This window comes from Uloborus diversus, chromosome 3 (genome assembly GCF_026930045.1).
Source record: "Uloborus diversus isolate 005 chromosome 3, Udiv.v.3.1, whole genome shotgun sequence".
In the NCBI taxonomy this organism is placed as follows: domain Eukaryota; kingdom Metazoa; phylum Arthropoda; class Arachnida; order Araneae; family Uloboridae; genus Uloborus; species Uloborus diversus.
In genome coordinates, this window is record NC_072733.1 from 161,968,375 (window position 1) to 161,981,260 (window position 12,886).

Consider the following 12,886-nt stretch of genomic DNA (forward strand, 5'->3'; position numbering starts at 1 on the left):
TCTTAAATTAATTTAACTAATCACATTTTACAGCAGCATTTAGTTGGAATGGACAGTATGCAAAATATTTTCTTGAATTTATTATCGTAGAACAAAATGAAAAATGTTTAACCGAGAAAGAATTTACTTTATTCCTTTTATTCTCAGCTGAAAGGTTTCGCCAAATTTGTTTAGGGTTATAGTTTTGGAATTGTGCGAGCAAAGTAGCCTTGGCGAGATTTCGCATTTTTAGTTAAAACATTTTTAATTTTTATCATGAGTGGAATAAAATGATAGTAAGATTACAGAATTCGATAAGTAAAAAGAAATAATGGTCAATCAACTGAAAAGAAAACTACCACCATATATAAACTGTGAGTACACATTTTATTTATTTTGTTCTGAGTGAATTTGAATAAATATCAGTTTTTCAATTCGATGAAAAAAAAAAACGAATTTAACATTATTGACTGGACACTTTTCCTTAACCTAATTCCATATAAATGATTTAAATAACCTTTGTTACTACAGTATCCTACTGTAATAGAAAGTATGCAAATAAATTTTCTTGAAAATATTTATCGCAGAACAGATTGAAAAATCCAGAAAGAACATTAAGAATTTGAACAATAAAAAATAAAAGTTCGCCAAAAATCTGTTTATAGAGTGATGGTTTTAAAATTGTATTAAAGAATAATGTATCTTGACAAGATTTCGCATATCAGGTAAATCATTTCCATGACGAATGAATTAAATGCATGATTTCTTTGGATATCCAATCATATAGTCATAGAAATAAATTATCTAGTGTTAAACGTTACTCTTGACAGTCTGCCACGTATGTGCACTATGTGACAAAAATGTCAACAAATGCCGGAAATGTCACGAAACTGAACTGAATATGTACTAATGTATAGAAAAAACGGTACAAAATGAAAATGCCGTTCGAAGCGAACCAAAAATTTATGAATTCCGAATTCAACATCGTGAAAATGGCTGCTTCAGAACAACTTACTGTGTGTTCTGCATTAATTGTTTACTTTCGTAATACTTTTTGGTTTCTAATCTCTTTCTATATGGGTCAGAATAACCAAAAGACTTTGAAAAATCTTTTCAAATGAATAAAGCGAAAAAATCATACATAACAACAAAAATCACAACACTTTTAGCATTTTCTTCGTTACCACATGCGTTTGTTTTAGTTTTTAATTCCGCCATTAGACAGTGACTGCAGTGCCCCCTATAGTTTGTTGGAGTTGTGAATATTTTTCTGTAAGGTGCATCATTTAATATTAATCTTTAAAAATATTCTTTTGGAAGAAACTAATAACTTGCTGTATTATCTTACTTTTTCTTTCGTAAATTAATGCAGTCAGCTGCTTTTGCTGAAACTACTTTCACTGGAACTTAAGCTTTCTTAAGTTGCTGACTTAGCAACATTCAAAAATTTTATTTCAATAACTTATTCAAAACAATAGTTTCTTAAAGTTCTTAACGATTAAAATGTTATACAGGTTATTATCAAACAGAGAACTGCGCAGCTCTGTCCTTGCCTACTACTGAATATTCTTTTGCACTCTGCATTGCTGTGAGGTATGGCTAGAATGGAAAGCATAGAAAAGGAGAGCCTTTCATACTTCAATAAACCATTGACACATCAACTAATTTCTTCAAAGCAGCCTATTTTTTATCCATCCTCTTCCTTTTTAGCACAACATCGGGCAAATCATCTATTTGTACAGAGCGAAATTCACTTTGGAGGTTATCTTAGGCGCTTCATCTGCAGTTTCTCTATTATTCTGAAGCAACATAACAGGAAACTCATAAAAAAAAGCAATACCCAGAGATCTAAAACCTAATTATCTTACAATTATGTCATTAGATCTTACAAACTTACAATACCTCCAAAAATCTTACAATGCAAGGCTAAATCTTACAAGTTGGCAGCTATGCACATCACACGCAACATGAAACTTTTTCCTTCACTACACATGTTTCAGAATTTTTTTCATTCCATATACAGTTAAGGAATTAGTTAGCTGACCTCATTATAGCAAATTTGAAAGTAGAAATTACTTTAAATGTTTTCAGAAAAGCTAGTGGGAAAATTATTTTTTTGCAGTTTATTTTTAGTACTTGAATTTCTTTTTCAAAGACAGATTGAATGTTGCAAATTCTTGAAATTCTTAATGCCCATGAAAAAAATAATGCCAATAAACATTATTTTACTGTGGTTAAGAGTGCCAATTTTGCAAACTGTTCACTCTGAAGTCAAATTCTCTTCTTATGTCATAAATAGTAGTGGAACAATCAGAGTTTGAAAGGATATTTATGTTCAAAAAATTGCTGCAAATGATTTGGTGTTTAGGTTTTAAGAGTAGTGGGATTAATGGAGTTGCTTAGTGTAGTAAAATCAGAAGAACTTAACTGGCTTTGTTATTTATTACTCTCACACAAATTTTGCTTGTTACAATGCCTTTCTTAGCACAAATTGCATAATCAGTATCAAAACTGGAATTCAATTGTAATTGTAGAGTGAAATTTTTATCGTTGCTCTAATTTCTTTCTAGGCTTTGAATGATGAATTTAACCAACAGAAAAGTCGTGTTCGAGATGCTATTACTGCAGCTAAGAAACTAATGCGAGAATCTTCATCTGAAGATTTGTCATTTATTCATGAAAAAATTGAAACTCTAAAAAGTCAATCAAATAATGTAGCTACAATATGTCAAGAAAGACTGAGTTCCCTTGAACAGGCTTTGCCCTTAGCACAGCATTTTTATGAAACTCATTCAGATTTGGGTCAGTGGTTGGATGAAGTAGAAGGAGAAACAGAATTACTTGAAGCTCCTGCTCTAAATACCTTGCAGATCAAGAAGCAGCAAGATCGAAATAAAGTAAAATATTTATCTATAGCATTTTAATATATTAGTCTTTTTTAAAAAAATATTTTGATGCATCAGAGTATTAGTTTAGCTTTAATAGTCTGCTTAGCAATTATAAATATCTATAGACCGAGAGAGAAAAAGATTTTCATGGAGTTTTGTTTTTCAGGGACTAATACAATCTGTCCATGACCACAAGCCATTAGTTGATAAGCTAAACAAAACTGGTAATGCACTTACCAAACTTTGCAAAGAAGAAGAATCCGATAAGTTAGAAATTATTTTAGAATCGGATAATAGTCGATACAATGCTCTCCGAAAAATTCTTAGAGAGCATCAAAGCGCCCTAGAAGAAGCCTTGCAAGCTACTTCACAGGTATTTTACTGAATTTTCAATCTACTGACATTTTTATTAAATTGAATACTTTTTTGAATATCAAAAAGAAGCATTATATAACACTTTTAGTTCATACATGCATTGCCTTTCTTTATTCTATGAAGATTTGAATATATATATTTCTAGTTCCTGTCCATCCCAAAATTCTACCTATTGTATTACCCCCCATCAGCTGGCATGCTGCAAAATTTAGGGTTTACCAGGTTTTCAATAACCCTTGTGCGGTCTTTTCCAGCATGCCAGAAGAAACAAGGTCGGAAAAATACATTAAATTTAATGTAATAAACATATGTTTAACTTTTTAAATGGTGAAAATTCTATCTCTTTTCTCATTAAGATTATCAAGTGGATAAATTTCATAAAAATATTATTTAATGATGCTATTTTCATTATTCTGAGAAGAAAAATCAACTTATGAATACTTTTATGGGAAATTAAATTAAAACAAGGCAATTATTTGTAGTTTGATTGTTTCCGAGTTAATTTTATTGGCATATAACTAAATCAATAATGAATGAGATACATAAATAACAAACTCAGATTAATTTCATCTTGTTCTTGTTTAAGTGTTTCAATTCTTGATTAAGCAAGCATTTTTTGTCTACATTTTTCTCTTTTTGTTGCAAAATTAACCCTGAATTTTCCAGCATGCTGGATTATTCCAAAGTCCTGGTATGCTGGTCAGCCTAACTTATTTCCAGCATTCCAACTGATGTAGGGTAATACAGTATATTCAGGTACAGCATTGCTATGAACTGGGAAAATGATTTTGCATGTTTGAATTCCTAACTCACTGTTAATAAATGTCAAAAACAATGCTTGTTCTTTGTGGAAAGGCACCTTAATGTATGAACCAACACTCACCAGAGTCCATACACATACTATAAATTTTGGGGAAAAAATACTCTTTCAACGTTTTCTCATAACGAAAACCGACCCTTACCGAATTTCTTCTATGCACTCTTTCTCTCTGCAAGTAGGGTGAGTTGGGGTAAGAGGGACACCCCCCTAAAACTGAAATATGCATATGGCTTTTATACTTTTTCCACTGATAATGTCAGCTTTTTGATACATCATAGAACTTATGTCAAAAACTTTTTCCAAAGACTTGTTTCTAGGTTAGTTTTTATTATTTTGTTATGCTCATTAAACTTTCATATGTAGTCAACCTAAAGGTGCATACTGGACTAGGATTTTTTGCATAAAATATTATTAATAAGTGATTGAGAGGAGTAGTCCCACTTATAAATATACAAATACAAATGTGACGACCAGCAACAGGCTCTGGGCCCAGCTAGGCTAGTCCTAGTCAATTAATTTGTCCCTAATGAAGATCAATGGCCGTCTTAAAGCTATCCACCCCCTTGCTCATTACCGCCTCTTCCAGTAAGCTATTTCAAGTGCCCACAACCCTGCTAAAGTAGTAGTTTTTCCTAATTTCTAAGTTAGCCTGAGATTTAAGTAGCTTAAAACAATGACCCCTTGTCCTGCTTTCCCCACAAAAATTTAATCCATTTACATCTTTCATTTTGATAAATTTAAATAACTGAATCATGTCCCCTCTGACTCTCCTTTGCTCCAGGCTATACATGTTAAGCCTATTAAGTCTGGTATCATAATCTAAATCTGAGAGTCCCCTTACTAATTTAGTTACCCTTCTTTGAACCCTTTCCAATACAAAAATATCTTTCTTCAGATAAGGCGACCAAGACTGAACAGCGTACTCCAAATGAGGTCTTACTTAACTCCTATATAAAGGCAGATACCCCATACATTTTCGCTATAAAGGGTAAATGGATCCCCCCATAATAGTGACTATTTCAAAATCAAAAACAACTCTGACATGGAGACCTAGTAGAAATTGATAGTTCAGCTACAAAGCGGCTAAAGCTGGTGGCTATGTATTTGAAACTTACAGTAAAGAGAACCATAAAGTATTTTGTAGCTCTAATGTTAGAAGTTGATAATGCAAAGGGAAAAAATACTGCTGAATTTGCAAGAACAAATAGAAATGGTGACACCTTGCCTCAGTTAATTATGCATTTTTTTAAAGTGGATATACTTACCTTTCAAGCGACAGTACTTTTGCCATGGCAACTGAAAGGTGCAATCTGTTTTTAGACCTCAAAAATGCGAAAGAAACGTCAAAAATGCCGCTTTTTTGTGACCTTCATTGACCTTGCAGCAACAACTTTCCGCAAATTTAGCATTCATTTTGTAAAGTTTGAACCTTCCATCCTTCATACATAAAAAGAATTTGGAGGCAAATTGTCCTCAGCTACAATTGTGGCTCATAGCAATTTCCATGTCTTAAAAATCCGCTCAGTTTTTACTGCCTCGCGTTGACTTTTAGAAGCCCGTAAAAGCTGAACAACTCAACTTCAGAACAAAAAATTCTGGATTTGGACTTTTAACAAGGTAAGTAATGATTGGTAATTTTTTGGAGAAAATCCGAGATGGCATTAATCACCTCATAATGTTAGGCGTGACAGTTTCTCAGATTCCTGCTCCTAATGTTTATTGATTCTTCCACCATTCATATGTGAGACTTCTTTTATTATATTGGGATGAAAAAGAATCTTTGAAAGGTGAAAATTTGACTTTTTTTTTTTTTTTTGTATAAGAGCACTGAGTTATATGAATATTTTCTGTTTTCATAATTTTATATATTTTCTTCTATTGCTCTGACTGCATCCTCTATCGGGGATGCAAAAAGTGTGCAGATATTAGCTCAATTTTATGCCTACTCTAAGTGTTCTTGGACTTCTTTAGTTATTTTTTTCTCTTGTCATTTAAATATTCTAGCATTAAAATTTCTATACACTGTACATCGCTTAAATAAATCTTAAGTAATCAAGCAAATTAGGTAGTAAATGAAGTTTTGGTTGAAATATGCTTTTTGACTATTTTGAAATGCAAAACACTGAAAAATAATGAGTTTGAATAAATAAAAAAAGAGCTTTTGGATTTTTTTCTCCATGTAATTTTAGAAAAAGTTAGTTGGTCTGCTTTGCATATTTATTTAGCTAATAGGAAAACTGCATTGATTTAAAAAATAAAAAATAATAAAAGAAAACTTATTTAGCAAACTTGTATTACCTTAAAAACTGTGAGTTTCTAAATTTATTAAATCTGTAATTTATCTATAAAACTTTGTTTGTTGCTTTGCATGAACTAGATTTTACTCTATGCAATAATGTATAAAATTTATGAAAACATTTGGGGGAAAACAATGAAGTTTTTCACAAAAAAAAAAAAAAAAAAAAACATTTTTAAAAAAAAAAAATTGATTGTTTTTAAAACTACTTGGTTTACACCGTGGTTTAAACCAACGTGGTTTAAACCAAACAACCCTGCTTAAAGCGAGCAATGTTTTTGCGATTCATAAAATTTCGTTTTGATTTCCTGCTCAACTGAATTAATTTAATTTGTGGAGTAAAGAAACATTTAAAAATTACACATGTATGTATATGTATATTCCTCAAAAACAATGACATAAGAAAGAGACATTCAGACAGTTCAAAGCATAGTTAAGTAACCAATTTCTTTGGTACTGTGCAGTGATTAAGAAGAAGAAAAAAACTATGATGAATTTTTATGATTTTTTTCACAAACTCGATTTTTACAAGCACTCGGTAAGAACAAGCAAATATTGCTGTTCCTTTGCGCTCATTATAAGAGAGTTCAACTGTAGCATCAATAAGTTTAAATTTTTTGGTCTCATAACTTTTGTATGACTTCAGAAACAAACTGTTCTAAAAAAGGCTCCCACTTATCCCAACCAACCCTACTTGTGACCCTATCTAATAAAGCTTTGAAAAGTTATTTTAAATTGTTTTGGTGCTGAGGTTTTTTTTTTTTTTTTTTTTTCCTGTTCCCTTTCTACAAATAAATGCTAATTGTACTGTAAATAGTTTTCAGATAAGTTGGAGGGCATGTTGAGTGCTTTGACATCAACAGCTGATCAATTACATAATGCAGAACCTATTTCTGCTCATCCCCGACGAATTCAAGAACAAATAAATGACAATAAAGCTGTGCTTCAAGATTTAGATAAGCGCACAATAACCCTTGAAGCCGTTAAAAAGGCAGCTGATGATGTGATTGTAAAAGCGAGTGCCATTGATGAGCCTGCTGTAAAAGGTTTGTATTTGTAATAAAATTTATAAATTTGTCTTGCTCAATTCACTACATCTGTTTGGTAAAAGATAAATCTTACAAAATGTGGTGGGTTTGTAAAAAATGCTGAATATTTTAAAGCACTCTCTAAGTCAGATTTAGTTAGAAACTGAAGATTTCATTTTTTAATGTTGGCATATTTCCTGTTTTCATTATATTATACTTGCTTTGAAGACTCTTTAGGTCATATCATTAAATAACCTTTGTAATTTACTTTTCTGTTTCACTTTGAAATATGCATTGTTGCAAATAAAACTTAATATACAAAATTGAGTGCACTATCACTTAAACTGGGGGGAGGGGGGGTACAATGCATGACAGTTTTTTCTAAATTTGGATACAAATGTTGTAGTTATATAGTTATAGTTCGTGGAAAAAACCTGATTCTAACGGTGTTAGAAATTGCATTTTTATAGCTGTGGTATTTTCATTAATTTTCAATTATGATTGATTTTTTCTTTTTTTTTTTTTTTGAAATAAATGGGAGTTTATACTGGTTTGACCAATTCAATTATTTTCAGAAAACTCAAAAAAAAAAAAAAAAAATTAAAAATATTAAAGAACTTATTTTTCTTACAATTTAATGTATCTTGACTTACTTATCTTAGCAACATTGAAAAATAAATTATTAACAAATAGTTTTTGAAAGGTTCATCTGTACAGCAACAACAAAAATTAATCAATTAAGAAATAAAATAGAACTATTCTACTGCTGCACTTTTTATTTATCTTTGCCAATATTTGCTTCATTTTTATGAACAAATGTTTTATCTTCAATCGTAAATAATGTTGACTAAGAATGACCAAAAAATTGATAATGTTCATATGTGCCCATAGTTAAAATACTTTTAATTTACTAGTTATGGTAAAACGCATTAGCGTGTGAAGATTTCAAATATCTTAATGTTAAAAATATACCTGTCTTATGATCCCATGGAGCACCGGCCCAGGGCACCAACAATTGGGGAGGCACCAAATCTGTAGGTAAAATTTTAATTGGACTTATTTCATATCGCACTATAGCAAACTGTAAATATTAAATCAATAAAAAACATTCTCCTTAAAAATTTAATTTCTTTGTGAATTCCAAAATCACTCCAAGAGTAGTCTATACTTACGCTATTCAATTTATATCATACGTAATTTTGATATTTATAGCTTACTGCATCTTACAAAGTTTGACGACATATTATAACGTTTAATGATTGTCATATATGTACTATATCAGCTCTATATTGTGACATAAAATATTGCCAGATTTAGAATTGCTGTGTTAACAATGCGCAAATATAAAAAATGCAAATATATTTCACTATATAGAAAAAGCAGGGGGTGGGTCACCAAATAAATAGGGCCCAGTGTCTTCAAAAATCATTGTTGGACCCTGTGTCTGATAAAAGAAAAAGGTAAGGAATGAATACATACCAGTAAATCTGCAATTTTATGGGGGAAAAAACCACAATGTCAGATTCTTAAGGAAGAAATCCTTTAAAAACCTAAATGAATCATTCTCATAAAAACATTCATTTAGAGCATATAAGTTCTGAAAAATTGAAAAGGGGGGGGGGACCAGATGGAAACCTTTTATAGAGATAGATATATGTAAGGGCTTTATGAAAAAAATATTGATCCTGTAAAACAAAAATTTTTTTTTAATAACATTATACCCTCAGCATTTATAACCCTCACTAGTGAGGGAATGACATATTCATTAAAATGGGATTCTTAGTAGTTATGCCTAACTGATATTTGAATTTATTTGCATACAATCATTCTCAAACCAGGGAGTAACTTATGATTATGCAGTTTTCATGCATTATTTTATTTTATTTTTCTGTAAAAACAGATGAGAGGGAATGACAGATGCAAAAACCCTTATCTAATTTTATTCTTTCATTTTAATTCCAAGTAAAAATTTCTAAAAAAATTAAAGACGCAAACATGCTGCAATATTTTTCTGGGTTTCCAGCTGTAAATTACCATACTTTTTTCTAAAAAAAATTTATTTCGTTGCCATTTTGGGAAGGAAGTTTACTGTTATGAAGGAGTGAAACTAACCACTGGGGCCAAACTTAAAAATAATTATGTAAAGTAATTTTTAATGAAAATTTATTTTTAAATGGTTTTGTTTTCTTAAATGCTTCAATTTTTGAAATAAAAACCACAAAAATGTGACTTTTTTTTTTTTTTTTTTTTGATTGCTTTGAAATAGTTTTTGCTTATTTTTTGCTAATAGTGGGGGCAAGTGAGGGTATGACATTTGGGTACTTTAGACTTATATCAGACACATTTAATGTAAAATATCGAAATTTTACTTTCAATTATCTTGTTAAACACTATCCAGAGAAGTATTTAAGCCTCAAAAAATACAAGTATGAGTCATAAAACATTTTTTAACTGTAACGGGGACATGAAAATGATGGTTTCTGTGAGAATGACCGAAATGCAAAGAAAACTCACTATTGGTGACTGAGAAACATAAATGTAATAAATCACACTGTAGATAAACACTTATGTTCTGACAAAATGTAGTGGGGATGTTCTTGAAAGATTTCATTTTGAGACTGCACTGATGGAGTTCCTGTAACAGTAGTTACAAACTTGATATTGACAATACTATACAATCCTGCCCATTACTGGTTGGCTGCTCATGATTAGTTGTTTACCTTAATTAGTTTTTATTATTATTATTGTCATTTTGTTTTTGCAGACATTAAAGTTAAATTAGATCGCTTGAATGACTTATGGGAAACTATCCAGACAGCAGCTCAGAATCGCGGTAAATCCCTGGAAGAGGCACTTGTCGCTGCAGAAAAATTTTGGGATGAATTAACTGCAGTTATGAAAGCTTTGAAGGAGTTGCAAGGTAATTTGAAGGGACAAGAGCCTCCTGCAATTGAACCTACCGCCGTTCAACAACAGCAAGAAGTTTTAGAAGTAAGCCTCTGTACTTATTCTTTCTTATTTTTAACATATCCCAAAAAATAACCCCTAAGCCAAAAAAAACTTCAATTTATTTTTGAAGTTAGAATTTTACAAATGCAAATATGACAACCAGCAACAAGCTCTGGGCCCAGCTAGGCTGGTCCTAGTCAATTTATCGATCCGCAATGAAGATCAATGGCCCTCTTAAAGCTATTCACCCCCTTGCTCATTACCGCCTCTTCCTGTAAGCTGTTCCAAGTGCCCACAACCTTGCTAAAGTAGTAGTTTTTCCTGATTTTCATGTTAGCCTGAGATTTAAAGAGCTTATGACAATGACCCCTCGTCCTGCTTTCCGTGCACAAAAATTAATCCATTAAAATTTCTTTATTTACATAATAATTTTAATTGAGTTGAAGTATTTCACTCTTTAAGTATTTCACTCTCTCTTTCTTTTTATAATTTCCTTTCATTTTAAATTTTACTACAGTAAGCGCTGCTTAATGTGATCACAGTTAATGTTATCATTCGCTTAATGTTATCAGAATCACAAAGTCCCGGAACATTTGTATAGTAACACGTGTTAAAGAAGTTGGATATTGTAATCAGTGTCTTTGTTTATTACTATCACTTTTTCATAGACTTTCAATTTTTTCCCCTTTTTTGTTCCTCAATCAAAAGAAATACAAAGGCAAACCCTGACAAGTAACTTCCAGAGAAACAGGTTTCCTTTTTATCAGTAAAGTAGAATTTTTCTACCTGCTCAGTTACAGTAAAAACTTTACTCTAAATGGTCAAACATTTTAGCCATGGAGAAAAAGTACGATAATTTTACTGTCAAGAAAAAAATTGACACTTTAAAACGCTTCAACAATTTAACCGTGATGAGTCAAAGAAATGTGGAAGAACAAGTAAACATTTCTCTGCCATTACTTTGTAAGTTTCTAAAAAAACGTGATGAAACGTGAAAATTTGAACAACAAACAAAACCGTGCTGGAGAAGATGGTGAAGTTGAATCTGCTTTGAAATTGTGGTTTACGAATGTCAGGGATGATGCGTTCGTTAATGCGGCAAAAAGCAGATTTTGCTTTTAAAAGGACAAAAAAAACTTTGTAGCATCGGCAGGATGGTTAAATCGATGGAAAAAAGAGCTATCCCATTCTGCTAACCTAGTAATTTATAATTCAGAAATGCATTTAGTTGAGTTACTGTAATTTTAATTTGCAGTTGTAAGAATAAATGCTTCTTAATTGAAAAAATCATCATTTTGTCTGCCCTGGATCCTTTTCGGTTATTGTTATCAATCGGTTATTATTATCAAGCTATGTTTGTCCCATATTGATCACATTAAGCGGCACCTACTGTATTAGCAAATTAATACAAATGATGAATTGAAGTAGTCTTTGCTCTCTATTTTCTAACAAGGATAAAAAATTATTTTCTTTAATATTGATAACAGAAGCTATAAAATAACGTTTTATTTGAGTTATTTAGAGCATGTTCTGTTCTGGAATTAGTCTGTGACTGAAAGTACTTTCTGTTAAAAAGCAAAGAAGCTTAATTCAAATATCTTTTGTATTGAGTTGTAAAATAATTGAAAACTAGGGAAAATAGGTGTTTTTTTTACTGTACTTTCTGTATGAAATTTTTTTTCAAACTGTTTAATGGTTGATTCATAGAATATGATAAAATTTCTGCCATATTAACCCTGTCTGTGCCTTTATCAGCATTCGATATTTATCGCATCTGTATGTAAGTTTTTTAGCTTCAATGCTTCCATTTAATTTGTGTCAAAATGTTCTCTTAATTCTTAATGCATTAGTTATAACATTATTATATGTGCTTCATGTTTTTTGGTTGCATTATTTTCTACTCTTTATTTTTAACTTTGAGAAATATTTTATAGATATTAGGAATGCGCCCATTGATCGGTAGTGCTGATTAATCAACCACTTTGCCGATTGCCAAATTTTGCCGATTAATCGGCGGAAAAAATATTTTCCAAAATGTTTTTTTCTGCATACCTTCAACAAAAACTATGATGAATAAAACTGTTAATGGTAAATAAATGTAATTTTCTACAAACATTACCATAAAATGTAGTATGAAAACGTACTGAGTAAAAACAGAACAATTACTAGTTTAGAAATTGCATAGAACTGAATGAAATATAAAAAAAATCATTTTCTAAGTTTATGTTAAGATACGCTCACATCAGCTTTTGATTTTTTTTTTCAATTATTTTGTTCCTTCTAAACTATACACATGATTGCATCATACATTTTACAACTTATTCTTTTAACTATGGACTTTTGATTCAATGAAACATAAATTATTATTAAATATCATTTGATTAAAAATAATTGTGTACATACTTTATTATTATTATTGTTATTATGAACAGATGGTTGAAGTAATATCATTTTTTATTTATTTTTTCTATTTTGAATACGTATGAACACAATGTTTCAAAATTGTTCATGTGGCGATACTTTTCTCCTTTATCATAGTGCTTCCAGACAA

General features: G+C 30.8%; 1 protein-coding gene across 1 annotated transcript in view; it reads left to right on the top strand.

The window, feature by feature from the left end:
• LOC129219021 (microtubule-actin cross-linking factor 1, isoforms 1/2/3/4/5-like) overlaps nt 1–12,886 on the top strand; it is a 271,646-nt gene that overhangs the window by 191,629 nt on the left and 67,131 nt on the right. The window contains 4 exon segments of the mRNA XM_054853341.1: nt 2,550–2,876; nt 3,034–3,240; nt 7,176–7,404; nt 10,151–10,377. Coding sequence (XP_054709316.1) covers nt 2,550–2,876; nt 3,034–3,240; nt 7,176–7,404; nt 10,151–10,377 — 990 coding nt within the window.